The following is a 14588-nucleotide window of genomic DNA, read 5'->3' on the forward strand; positions in this document are numbered from 1 at the left end:
GTTCCGACAGTGCAAACCATATGCTCAAGAATTATGTGCAGCCGGCATCGTCCATGAACAATTTTGTAAGGCAGTATCAAAAATTATTGTTTGATCGACAATCAGAGGAAGATTTTCAAGCGAAGAAGACTCGTGTGGTAAGCCATAGACAAATCATCATACATAGCATGGTTATTTGGTTCACGAAACTGCATGGATTCATATATGTTATAGTTAACTCATTGGCAAGTGATGGTTTCAGGGTGGCGTTGTCTTCAACCTGGGAGTGCCTCTAGAATACCATGCAAGCAAGGTCTACACTGCAGCTATGTATGAGCTGTTCCAACACGCAATTTACTTGTCAGGGTCATTTGTGTTACAAGAGGCCTGGCAGACAGAACAAGGCGTGGTCTACGTTGTTAACCACATCTATGCAGAGAGGAGGCAAGCATGGTCCAGGACACAATATCATGTTCTGTTTCATCAGGGGTCCGGAGGATATTTATGTGAGTGTGGTCTTTACTCACATATGGGCATGCTGTGCTGTCATGCTATTCGGGTAAGTCACAATACTCATGCTATCTTACTCTGACGGAGCTTACTTGCGATAGTTCCTGAATCCTAAAACCTCAGTTTTTTACAATACACTCTCTATCAGTTACTGAGTTTTTTTGGCCTGCTCCAAGTTTGCAATATCCTTTTTTAAGCAAAAGTGGTACACCTAGATTCAGACATGTATCCTCATAGCATGTATGTCACAATACTCATGATTTCTTCATCTGACGGAGCTTACTTGCGATAGTTCCTGAATTCTAAAACCTCAGTTTTTTACAATACACTCTCTATCAGTTACTGAGTTTTTTTGGCCTGCTCCAAGTTTGCAACACCCTTTTTTAAGCAAAAGTGGTACACCTAGATTCAGACACGTATCCTCAGAGCATGTATGTCACCGAGACATATTTACATAAATTAATATAGGATCCATATATGGAGATTTAATCTGACCAAGCGTTTTCTCTGTCGTCGACAGGTGCTGCTACATCTCGGAGTTAGGGAGATCCCAGAAGTACACATCATGAAGAGATGGACGAAGAACGCCTGCGAGAACCTGCCAGTGCATCTGATGATATATAAAGCATGCAATTCTGCACTGAAGGACGCAACTTATCGGCACTCTTCCTTGTACAGTAAGGCGCTCGAGATTGTCCAAATGGGGGACAAGAACACTGAAGCTTATGGAGCTGCAATGAAGCAGTTGCTGGACGCAATAAGTGTTCTAAATGATATCAACCAGGAGAGCGATGGGCGAGGGTTAAATGATCAAGCCACTGCTCAAGCACATGACCAAGATGTCCCTGTGACACCAGGAGCAAATGGTCTGTCAGGTTCAATGAATGTTGTATCACGCAAGAGGGATCTAGGCAGGCCAACAAACGCAAGAGCAAAGCCAGGTTATGAAAATGTCAGCAAGCCAAGAACAAAGTTTTGCTCAATCTGTAGAGGGAGGGGTCACAAAGCATCGGGATGCCCCTCATATGGAGGGGTAGCAAAGAAAAAAAGGAAAGTTCCAAAGTGTACAAAGTGCGGCCTGGAAGGCCACAAGAGGAATAACTGCTCAGGAAGAATGTTCGGCGTCTTCCAATGATTTGATTGCACTTGCAACTGGTTTACTTTTACTCTTGGCTCGTGCATTTTTTTTGTGCAAATAACCTCATTTGCTGTTAAGGAAGATGAAAAATGATGTTGTGGTGAACATTTAGGTTTATTTTGCGGCCGTGTAGTGATCTTTCAGTTTCAAGACATTAAAACTTGGCACTGCTTCAGATGATGTGCAAGTAAGAAGATAACATTTGTACTGATGCGAGAAAGGACAAGTTCATCTGAAATTGAAACGGGGCTTGTCTTTTGTCTAAGAAACTTGTGTTTGCTATCGTTAAATTTATGATGCTCTGCCAATATGTTATGCTACATGATTTCTAACATGTGACATACGTACCATGTTTAAAAGAAATTACATTCTTCAGTTTGACGAGGTGAAACAGCAGCGACGAGCACAATAGTAAATATATTGCACATCCAGAGCACAACAGCAGAAGCAGTGCATCTCTAAGTTAATCATACTAAGCAGCAAGCTTGCTAACTAAAAACACAATCATCACTATCAGAACTACACTAAAAAGCATCCGCTTCTGATGACCATTGTTTTTCACATTCAGCGGGCCTTCAGTTTGACCCAACTTCTCTTCAAGAGCCTGATTCTGTTCCTTCATCTTGCGCAATGCATCCCGCAAAGCATTATTCTGGGTGCTTCGATCCTCAATCCCCATTTCCAGGTCTGCATTTACTCCTCTGAGCTGAGTGTTCTCCCTCCGGAGGTTGTTCACCGCGTCACGCAGATCGACCAAAAGTTGGCGAAGAAAGGGCGTAGTAGGGTCATCAATCCATCGCCACCACCTGCAACCTCCGACCTGGACAAGAAAGTGTGCCAAATATATGAATGCGAGAAAGATCCAGCAAGAACGGAGAAGGAAATACTGTCAAATGAATGCTTACCCGAGATCTGTGGCAGGTCAGATACCTACGACCAGGATTTCCGTTGCTCCAGGAGATCCATCTCGCCGCTTTCTTGTGGCATGGGCAATCTTCAGATGGCTCGTATGCTAGCGGCTGCTCACGATAAGGAATTGGGGAAGGGTTCGGAGAATAGCCAGGAGGTCCACCATGGGAGGACGAGCGTGCTCCAGATGACGAGGAAGAGGATTCCATTTGGGAGACCACAAGCAGCGAAGACGCACGCCACGGATAAGGTTAGGTTTGGTGAGGAGGAGGAGGGGATTTTGTGGCTGTGGCATCTCGTTCGGGAGGGGGTGAGGGGTGGGGAGGATATAGGAATGTTGGCACTAGTTTTTGCCCTTGCGTTGGATGTGGTACAACACACAGGTCATACGTATGATGATTTGCTCTTCTGCAGATGTTGTGCTAAAAAACTACAACAATCTGGCCAAAAGAGTAAACAAACTTTACAACAGTGAGGGCCGGGTCATTTTTTGGGGAATTTTGGGATAACCTCACTATAGTTTGATTCAGAGAAAAGTGCATTTTGGAAGGCTGGGATAATTATAAATATATAACATTTTGGGATAACCTGAAAATAATACTTTAGTAACCGGTCACTGGTGCTCATGCAATTCGGGATGAAGGACTTTAGTGTGTGGTCAAGGAAATGCACTATGACTAGTGCTCATGTGATCTGTTAATGTTAGAAGGCTCCAATATATAGTTCATTACTCATAGATGAATAGCTCTCATGTGAATCGAGTTGAAGAAGTTGATATCAATGCGCGTGTATCATAACCTTGGCCCGGTTATAGTACTTTACAGACACACTACCAGTGCTTGTTTCATTAAAAAATAAGGACTTTAGTATTTGATATCGATGCACATGTATGTTAACTTCGCCCTCGACGATAGTACTTTACACATGCATGACCAGTGCTCGTTTTAATCGAAATGAAGGACTTCATCAAATGATGTCAATGCACATGTATGATAACTTCGGGCCGGTTATAGTACTTTACACCCGCGTGACCGGTGCTCATGTCATTATGAGTGAAGGACTTTAGCAGTCCATGTCGATGAGTGAAGTACTTTACACGTACACGACCAGTGCTTGTTTCATTAGAAAGGAAGGACTTTAGTACTTGATACCGATGCACACGTATGTTAACTTCCCACTATACACTAGTACTTTACACACGCATGGCCGGTGCTCGTTTCAATCGAAACGAAGGACTTTATCAGATGATATCAATGCTCGTGTGATAGTACTTTACCCACCGACGACTAGCGCTCGTGTGATTCGAGGTGAAGAACTTTTCCATGCGATCCAAGGAAACACACTCATACGCGGTGATCGGGTTGTTCAAGTGAAAGATTTTAGCAAATGATATCAATGCACATGTATGACAGATTCGGCCGGCTATAGTACTTTACACGCCCATGACCGGTGCTTGTTTTAACCGAAATGAAGGACTTTGGCAATTGATGGCAATGCGCATGTATTTTAACTCCGGCCTGGTATTAGGCTCGAAAATAGTACTTTAGTAATCGGTGACTGGTGCCCATGCAATTCGGGATGAAGTACTTTAGATGACTAGTGCTCATGTGATCCATTAATGTTACAAGGCTCTAATATATAGTTCTCTACTCATAGATGAATAGCTCTCATGTGTGAACCTCGGCCCGGCCTATAGTACTTTACACACACAGGACCAGTGCTCGTTTCATTAAATATGAAGGACTTTAGTACTTGATACCGATGCACATGTATGTTAACTTCGCCCTCGACTATACTACTTTAAACACGCATGACCGGTGCTCGTTTTAATCGGAACGAAGGACTTTATCCAATGATATCAATGCACATGTATGTTGAATTCGGGCCGGTTATAGTACTTTACACCCGCGTGACCGGTGCTCATGTCGTTCTGAGTGAAGGACTTTAGCAGTAGATGTCGGTGTCACCGAAGCATACTCATGGTGGTAATGTGGCTAGTACTAATGATATTTTAATGATATGCATGATTCAGTCGTTGTTGCGGCATGTTTTGTTTCCCGCCCCATTAATGTTACAAGGCCAGAAAATAATACTTAAGTAACCGGTCACTCAGCATGTGATTCAAGAAATGCACGATACTTGTACTAAGCTCTCGCCAATAGTACTTTAACGATCGATGACTAGTGCTCGTGTGATTCAAAGTGAAGAACTTTATCATGCGATCCAAGGAAACACACTCATGCGCGGTGTTCGGGTTGTTCAAAATGAAAGACTTTAGCAAATGATAACAATGCACATGTGTGTCAGATTCGGCCGGCTATAGTACTATACACGCCCATGACCGGTGCTTGTTTTAACCAAAATGAAGGACTTTGGCAATTGATGGCAATGCACATGTATTTTAACTCCGGCCCGGTATTAGGCCCGAAAATAGTACTTTAGTAACCGGTGACTGGTGCTCATGCAATTCGGGATGAAGTACTTTAGTGTGTGATCAAGGAAATGCTAGATGACTAGTGCTCGTGTGATCCGTTAATGTTACAAGGCTCTAATATATAGTTCTCTACTCATAGATGAATAGCTCTCATGTGTGAATCGAGATGAAGAAGTTGATATCAATGCGCGTGTATCATAACCTCGGCCCGACCTATAGTACTTACACACACAGGACCAGTGCTCGTTTCATTAAATATGAAGGACTTTAGTACTTGATACCGATGCACATGTATGTTAACTTCGCCCTCGACTATACTACTTTAAACACGCATGATCGGTGCTCGTTTTATTCGGAACGAAGGACTTTATCCAATGATATCAATGCACATATATGTTGACTTCGGGCCGGTTATAGTACTTTACACCCGCGTGTCCGGTGCTCATGTCGTTCTGAGTGAAGGACTTTAGCAGTAGATGTCGGTGTCACCGAAGCATACTCATGGTGGTAATGTGGCTAGTACTAATGATATTTTAATGATATGCATGATTCAGTCGTTGTTGCGGCATGTTTTGTTTCCCGCCCCATTAATGTTACAAGGCCAGAAAATAATACTTAAGTAACCGGTCACTCAGCATGTGATTCAAGAAATGCACGATACTTGTACTAAGCTCTCGCCAATAGTACTTTAACGATCGATGACTAGTGCTTGTGTGATTCGAAGTCAAGAACTTTATCATGCGATCCAAGGAAACACACTCATGCGCGGTGTTCGGGTTGTTCAAAATGAAAGACTTTAGCAAATGATAACAATGCACATGTGTGTCAGATTCGGCCGGCTATAGTACTATACACGCCCATGACCGGTGCTTGTTTTAACCAAAACGAAGGACTTTGGCAATTGATGGCAATGCACATGTATTTTAACTCCGGCCCGGTATTAGGCCCGAAAATAGTACTTTAGTAACCGGTGACTGGTGCTCATGCAATTCGGGATGAAGTACTTTAGTGTGTGATCAGGGAAATGCTAGATGACTAGTGCTCGTGTGATCCGTTAATATATAGTTCTCTACTCATAGATGAATAGCTCTCATGTGTGAATCGAGATGAAGAAGTTGATATCAATGCGCGTGTATCATAACCTCGGCCCGGCCTATAGTACTTTACACACACAGGACCAGTGCTCGTTTTATTAAATATGAAGGACTTTAGTACTTGATACCGATGCACATGTATGTTAGCTTCGCCCTCGACTATACTACTTTAAACACGCATGACCGGTGCTCGTTTTATTCGGAACAAAGGACTTTATCCAATGATATCAATGCACATGTATGTTGACTTCGGGCCGGTTATAGTACTTTACACCCGCGTGACCGGTGCTCATGTCGTTCTGAGTGAAGGACTTTAGCAGTAGATGCCAGTGTCACCGAAGCATACTCGTGGTGGTAATGTGTCTAGTACTAATGATATTTTAATGATATGCATGATTTAGTCGGTGTTGCGGCATGTTTTGTTTCCCGCCCCATTAATGTTACAAGGCCAGAAAATAATACTGAAGTAACCGGTCACTCAGCATGTGATTCAAGAAATGCACGATACTTGTACTAAGCTCTCGGCAATAGTACTTTAACGATCGATGACTAGTGCTCGTGTGATTCGAGGTGAAGAACTTTATCATGCGATCCAAGGAAACACACTCATGCGCGGTGTTCGGGTTGTTCAAAATGAAAGACTTTAGCAAATGATAACAATGCACATGTATGTCAGATTCGGCCGGCTATAGTACTTTACACGCCCATGACCGGTGCATGTTTTAACCAAACCGAAGGACTTTGGCAATTGATGGCAATGCACATGTATTTTAACTCCGGCCCGGTATTAGGCCCGAAAATAGTACTTTAGTAACCGGTGACTGGTGCTCATGCAATTCGGGATGAAGTACTTTAGTGTGTGATCAGGGAAATGCTAGATGACTAGTGCTCGTGTGATCCGTTAATGTTACAAGGCTCTAATATATAGTTCTCTACTCATAGATGAATAGCTCTCATGTGTGAATCGAGATGAAGAAGTTGATATCAATGCGCGTGTATCATAACCTCGGCCCGGCCTATAGTACTTTACACACACAGGACCAGTGCTCGTTTCATTAAATATGAAGGACTTTAGTACTTGATACCGATGCACATGTATGTTAACTTCGCCCTCGACTATACTACTTTAAACACGCATGACCGGTGCTCGTTTTATTCGGAACGAAGGACTTTATCCAATGATATCAATGCACATGTATGTTGACTTCGGGCCGGTTATAGTACTTTACACCCGCGTGACCGATGCTCATGTCGTTCTGAGTGAAGGACTTTAGCAGTAGATGTCAGTGTCACCGAAGCATAGTTATGGTGGTAATGTGGCTAGTACTAATGATATTTTAATGATATGCATGATTCAGTCGGTGTTGCGGCATGTTTTGTTTCCCGCCCCATTAATGTTACAAGGCCAGAAAATAATACTTAAGTAACCGGTCACTCAGCATGTGATTCAAGAAATGCACGATACTTGTACTAAGCTCTCGGCAATAGTACTTTAACGATCGATGACTAGTGCTCGTGTGATTCGAAGTGAAGAACTTTATCATGCGATCCAAGGAAACACACTCATGCGCGATGTTCGGGTTGTTCAAAATGAAAGACTTTAGCAAATGATAACAATGCACATGTGTGTCAGATTCGGCCGGCTATAGTACTATACACGCCCATGACCGGTGCTTGTTTTAACCAAAACGAAGGACTTTGGCAATTGATGGCAATGCACATGTATTTTAACTCCGGCCCAGTATTAGGCCCGAAAATAGTACTTTAGTAACCGGTGACTGGTGCTCATGCAATTCGGGATGAAGTACTTTAGTGTGTGATCAAGGAAATGCTAGATGACTAGTGCTCGTGTGATCCGTTAATGTTACAAGGCTCTAATATATAGTTCTCTACTCATAGATGAATAGCTCTCATGTGTGAATCGAGATGAAGAAGTTGATATCAATGCGCGTGTATCATAACCTCGGCCCGGCCTATAGTACTTTACACACACAGGACCAGTGCTCGTTTCATTAAATATGAAGGACTTTAGTACTTGATACCGATGCACATGTATGTTAACTTCGCCCTCGACTATACTACTTTAAACACGCATGACCGGTGCTCGTTTTATTCGGAACGAAGGACTTTATCCAATGATATCAATGCACATGTATGTTGACTTTGGGCCGGTTATAGTACTTTACACCCGCGTGACCGGTGCTCATGTCGTTCTGAGTGAAGGACTTTAGCAGTAGATGTCGGTGTCACCGAAGCATACTCATGGTGGTAATGTGGCTAGTACTAATGATATTTTAATGATATGCATGATTCAGTCGGTGTTGCGGCATGTTTTGTTTCCCGCCCCATTAATGTTACAAGGCCAGAAAATAATACTTAAGTAACCGGTCACTCAGCATGTGATTCAAGAAATGCACGATACTTGTACTAAGCTCTCGGCAATAGTACTTTAACGATCGATGACTAGTGCTCGTGTGATGCGAAGTGAAGAACTTTATCATGCGATCCAAGGAAACACACTCATGCGCGGTGTTCGGGTTGTTCAAAATGAAAGACTTTAGCAAATGATAACAATGCACATGTGTGTCAGATTCGGCCGGCTATAGTACTATACACGCCCATGACCGGTGCTTGTTTTAACCAAAACGAAGGACTTTGGCAATTGATGAAAATGCACATGTATTTTAACTCCGGCCCGGTATTAGGCCCGAAAATAGTACTTTTGTAACCGGTGACTGGTGCTCATGCAATTCGGGATGAAGTACTTTAGTGTGTGATCAGGGAAATGCTAGATGACTAGTGCTCGTGTGATCCGCTAATGTTACAAGGCTCTAGTATATAGTTCTCTACTCATAGATGAATAGCTCTCATGTGTGAATCGAGATGAAGAAGTTGATATCAATGCGCGTGTATCATAACCTCGGCCCGGCCTATAGTACTTTCCACACACAGGACCAGTGCTCATTTCATTAAATATGAAGGACTTTAGTACTTGATACCGATGCACATGTATGTTAACTTCGCCCTCGACTATACTACTTTAAACACGCATGACCGGTGCTCGTTTTAATCAGAACGAAGGACTTTATCCAATGATATCAATGCACATGTATGTTGACTTCGGGCCGGTTATAGTACTTTACACCCGCGTGACCGGTGCTCATGTCGTTCTGAGTGAAGGACTTTAGCAGTAGATGTCGGTGTCACCGAAGCATACTCGTGGCGGTAATGTGTCTAGTACTAATGATATTTTAATGATATGCATGATTTAGTCGGTGTTGCGGCATGTTTTGTTTCCCGCCCCATTAATGTTACAAGGCCAGAAAATAATACTGAAGTAACCGGTCACTCAGCATGTGATTCAAGAAATGCACGATACTTGTACTAAGCTCTCGGCAATAGTACTTTAACGATCGATGACTAGTGCTCGTGTGATTCGAGGTGAAGAACTTTATCATGCGATCCAAGGAAACACACTCATGCGCGGTGTTCGGGTTGTTCAAAATGAAAGACTTTAGCAAATGATAACAATGCACATGTATGTCAGATTCGGCCGGCTATAGTACTTTACACGCCCATGACCGGTGCATGTTTTAACCAAACCGAAGGACTTTGGCAATTGATGGCAATGCACATGTATTTTAACTCCGGCCCGGTATTAGGCCCGAAAATAGTACTTTAGTAACCGGTGACTGGTGCTCATGCAATTCGGGATGAAGTACTTTAGTGTGTGATCAGGGAAATGCACGATGACTAGTGCTCGTGTGATCCGTTAATGTTACAAGGCTCCAATATATAGTTCACTACTCATAGATGAATAGCTCTCATTTGTGAATCGAGATGAAGAAGTTGATATCAATGCGCGTGTATCATAACCTCGGCCCGGCCTATAGTACTTTACACACACAGGACCAGTGCTCGTTTCATTAAATATGAAGGACTTTAGTACTTGATACCGATGCACATGTATGTTTACTTCGCCCTCGACTATATTACTTTAAACACGCATGACCGGTGCTCGTTTTGATCGGAACGAAGGACTTTATCCAATGATATCAATGCACATGTATGTTGACTTCGGCCCGGTTATAGTACTTTACACCCGCGTGACCGGTGCTCATGTCGTTCTGAGTGAAGGACTTTAGCAGTAGATGTCGGTGTCACCGAAGCATACTCGTGGCGGTAATGTGGCTAGTACTAATGATATTTTAATGATATGCATGCTTCAGTCAGTGTTGCGGCATGTTTTGTTTCCCGCCCCATTAATGTTACAAGGCTAGAAAATAATACTAAAGCAACCAATCACTCAGCATGTGATTCAAGAAATGCACGATACTTTTACTAAGCTCTCGGCAATAGTACTTTACCCATCGATGACTAGTGCTCGTGTGATTCGAGGTGAAGAACTTTATCATGCGATCCAAGGAAACACACTCATGCGCGGTGTTCGGGTTGTTCAAATGAAAGCTTTTAGCAAATGATAACAATGCACATGTATGTCAGATTTGGCCGGCTATAGTACTTTACACGCCCATGACCGGTGCATGTTTTAACCAAACCGAAGGACTTTGGCAATTGATGGCAATGCACATGTATTTTAACTCCGGCCCGGTATTAGGCCCGAAAATAGTACTATAGTAACCGGTGACTGGTGCTCATGCAATTCGGGATGAAGTACTTTAGTGTGTGATCAGGGAAATGCACGATGACTAGTGCTCGTGTGATCCGTTAATGTTACAAGGCTCCAATATATAGTTCACTACTCATAGATGAATAGCTCTCATATGTGAATCGAGATGAAGAAGTTGATATCAATGCGCGTGTATCATAACCTCGGCCCGGCCTATAGTACTTTACACACACAGGACCAGTGCTCGTTTCATTAAATATGAAGGACTTTAGTACTTGATACCGATGCACATGTATGTTAACTTCGCCCTCGACTATATTACTTTAAACACGCATGACCGGTGCTCGTTTTGATCGGAACGAAGGACTTTATCCAATGATATCAATGCACATGTATGTTGACTTCGGGCCGGTTATAGTACTTTACACCCGCGTGACCGGTGCTCATGTCGTTCTGAGTGAAGGACTTCAGCAGTAGATGTCGGTGTCACCGAAGCATACTCGTGGCGGTAATGTGGCTAGTACTAATGATATTTTAATGATATGCATGCTTCAGTCGGTGTTGCGGCATGTTTTGTTTCCCGCCCATTAATGTTACAAGGCCAGAAAATAATACTAAAGTAACCAATCACTCAGCATGTGATTCAAGAAATGCACGATACTTTTACTAAGCTCTCGGCAATAGTACTTTACCCATCGATGACAAGTGCTCGTGTGATTCGAGGTGAAGAACTTTATCATGCGATCCAAGGAAACACACTCATGCGCGGTGTTCGGGTTGTTCAAATGAAAGCTTTTATCAAATGATAACAATGCACATGTATGTCAGATTCGGCCGGCTATAGTACTTTACACGCCCATGACAGGTGCATGTTTTAACCAAACCGAAGGACTTTGGCAATTGATGGCAATGCACATGTATTTTAACTCCGGCCCGGTATTAGGCCCGAAAATAGTACTTTAGTAACCGGTGACTGGTGCTCATGCAATTCGGGATGAAGTACTTTAGTGTGTGATCAGGGAAATGCACGATGACTAGTGCTCGTGTGATCCGTTAATGTTACAAGGCTCCAATATATAGTTCACTACTCATAGATGAATAGCTCTCATATGTGAATCGAGATGAAGAAGTTGATATCAATGCGCGTGTATCATAACCTCGGCCCGGGCTATAGTACTTTACACACACAGGACGAGTGCTCGTTTCATTAAATATGAAGGACTTTAGTACTTGATACCGATGCACATGTATGTTAACTTCGCCCTCGACTATATTACGTTAAACACGCATGACCGGTGCTCGTTTTGATCGGAACGAAGGACTTTATCCAATGATATCAATGCACATGTATGTTGACTTCGGGCCGGTTATAGTACTTTACACCCGCGTGACCGGTGCTCATGTCGTTCTGAGTGAAGGACTTTAGCAGTAGATGTCGGTGTCACCGAAGCATACTCGTGGCGGTAATGTGGCTAGTACTAATGATATTTTAATGATATGCATGCTTCAGTCGGTGTTGCGGCATGTTTTGTTTCCCGCCCCATTAATGTTACAAGGCCAGAAAATAATACTAAAGTAACCAATCACTCAGCATGTGATTCAAGAAATGCACGATACTTTTACTAAGCTCTCGGCAATAGTACTTTACCCATCGATGACTAGTGCTCGTGTGATTCGAGGTGAAGAACTTTATCATGCGATCCAAGGAAACACACTCATGCGCGGTGTTCGGGTTGTTCAAATGAAAGCTTTTAGCAAATGATAACAATGCACATGTATGGCAGATTCGGCCGGCTATAGTACTTTACACGCCCATGACCGGTGCATGTTTTAACCAAACCGAAGGACTTTGGCAATTGATGGCAATGCACATGTATTTTAACTCCGGCCCGGTATTAGGCCCGAAAATAGTACTTTAGTAACCGGTGACTGGTGCTCATGCAATTCGGGATGAAGTACTTTAGTGTGTGATCAGGAAAATGCACGATGACTAGTGCTCGTGTGATCCGTTAATGTTACAAGGCTCCAATATATAGTTCACTACTCATAGATGAATAGCTCTCATATGTGAATCGAGATGAAGAAGTTGATATCAATCCGCGTGTATCATAACCTCGGCCCGGGCTATAGTACTTTACACACACAGGACCAGTGCTCGTTTCATTAAATATGAAGGACTTTAGTACTTGATACCGATGCACATGTATGTTTACTTCGCCCTCGACTATATTACTTTAAACACGCATGACCGGTGCTCGTTTTGATCAGAACGAAGGACTTTATCCAATGATATCAATGCACATGTATGTTGACTTCGGGCCGGTTATAGTACTTTACACCCGCGTGACCGGTGCTCATGTCGTTCTGAGTGAAGGACTTTAGCAGTAGATGTCGGTGTCACCGATGCATACTCGTGGCGGTAATGTGGCTAGTACTAATGATATTTTAATGATATGCATGCTTCAGTCGGTGTTGCGGCATGTTTTGTTTCCTGCCCCATTAATGTTACAAGGCCAGAAAATAATACTAAAGTAACCAATCACTCAGCATGTGATTCAAGAAATGCATGATACTTTTACTAAGCTCTCGGCAATAGTACTTTACCCATCGATGACTAGTGCTCGTGTGATTCGAGGTGAAGAACTTTATCATGCGATCCAAGGAAACACACTCATGCGCGGTGTTTGGGTTGTTCAAATGAAAGCTTTTAGCAAATGATAACAATGCACATGTATGTCAGATTCGGCCGGCTATAGTACTTTACACGCCCATGACCGGTGCATGTTTTAACCAAACCGAAGGACTTTGGCAATTGATGGCAATGCACATGTATTTTAACTCCGGCCCGGTATTAGGCCCGAAAATAGTACTTTAGTAACCGGTGACTGGTGCTCATGCAATTCGGGATGAAGTACTTTAGTGTGTGATCAGGGAAATGCACGATGACTAGTGCTCGTGTGATCCGTTAATGTTACAAGGCTCCAATATATAGTTCACTACTCATAGATGAATAGCTCTCATATGTGAATCGAGATGAAGAAGTTGATATCAATGCGCGTGTATCATAACCTCGGCCCGGGCTATAGTACTTTACACGCCGGCCCGGTTTTAGTAATTAAGATGGCAATGCACATATATTTTAACCCCGGCCCGGTTATAGTAATCAAGATGAAAGACTCTAGCAAATGATATCAATGCACATGTATCTCAACTTCGGCCGGCTATAGTACTTTACACGCCCACGACCGGTGCTTGTTTTGACCAAAACGAAGGAAGTTCGTCAAAACATGATCTTCTGTTCGACACAACTATTACTCATGTAGTTCGAGAAGGATGACTTTAGATAGCAGGAAGCCATTACGATCCACATTCACGAAATATAAAACAACCTAAATTATATATGAGGCGAAGTGAAAAACCGATACATAGATTATGGTTCCTCAATTGTTCATCTGTTACAAGCAGGGGGGAATGCAAAATCATAGTCTCATGGACACACCGAGTTCATTACAAATGCAATACAATAGTATCATGGACACAAGGATCCCATTACATACACAACATAATGGTTGGACCATGATAGTTGTTGAACAAACAGTGGCGGAGTCTTCAGTCACGGAAAGTCGGTGGCCAACGCTCCGTCAAGGGGAATGCTTGCCTCATGTCTCCATCCTCGGGCAATCAGTGAACCTCATTAACAGTGTCGTTAACAGTGTCCACGACAAACATGCCATGGTCGAATGCGAAGGTTAGCAGAACAACTGATGAGTTCTTGCTGGCTGATGAACGGAGTAGAAATCACCAGGGCCAACCTCCCCGTACTCCATGCCAAATGCAGACTGCCATATGGTAGGTCCACCCCTGCTAGAAAATGCCTTTACTAAATCTAATCTT

At 43.0% G+C, this 14588-nt stretch overlaps 2 protein-coding genes across 2 annotated transcripts; one reads left to right on the top strand and one right to left on the bottom strand.

The window, feature by feature from the left end:
* The first annotated feature begins 6 nt into the window (after nt 1-6).
* Nucleotides 7-1878, top strand: LOC119328419 (protein FAR1-RELATED SEQUENCE 5-like). The gene is made up of 3 exons (XM_037601408.1): nt 7-137; nt 242-538; nt 1010-1878. The coding sequence occupies exons 1-3, from the start codon at nt 21-23 to the stop codon at nt 1622-1624; spliced, it is 1029 nt and encodes a 342-aa protein (XP_037457305.1). The 5' UTR covers nt 7-20; the 3' UTR covers nt 1625-1878.
* Nucleotides 1879-2029: 151 nt separating this feature from the next.
* Nucleotides 2030-2842, bottom strand: LOC119328420. Its single transcript, XM_037601409.1, has 2 exons — nt 2533-2842; nt 2030-2447 (listed from the first exon to the last, which is right to left on the bottom strand). Exons 1-2 carry the CDS (start codon nt 2743-2745, stop codon nt 2100-2102), a joined length of 561 nt encoding a protein of 186 aa, XP_037457306.1. The 5' UTR covers nt 2746-2842; the 3' UTR covers nt 2030-2099.
* Between the last annotated feature and the right edge of the window lie 11746 nt (nt 2843-14588).

Source organism: Triticum dicoccoides, chromosome 7A (assembly GCF_002162155.2).
Source record: "Triticum dicoccoides isolate Atlit2015 ecotype Zavitan chromosome 7A, WEW_v2.0, whole genome shotgun sequence".
Taxonomy (NCBI): domain Eukaryota; kingdom Viridiplantae; phylum Streptophyta; class Magnoliopsida; order Poales; family Poaceae; genus Triticum; species Triticum dicoccoides.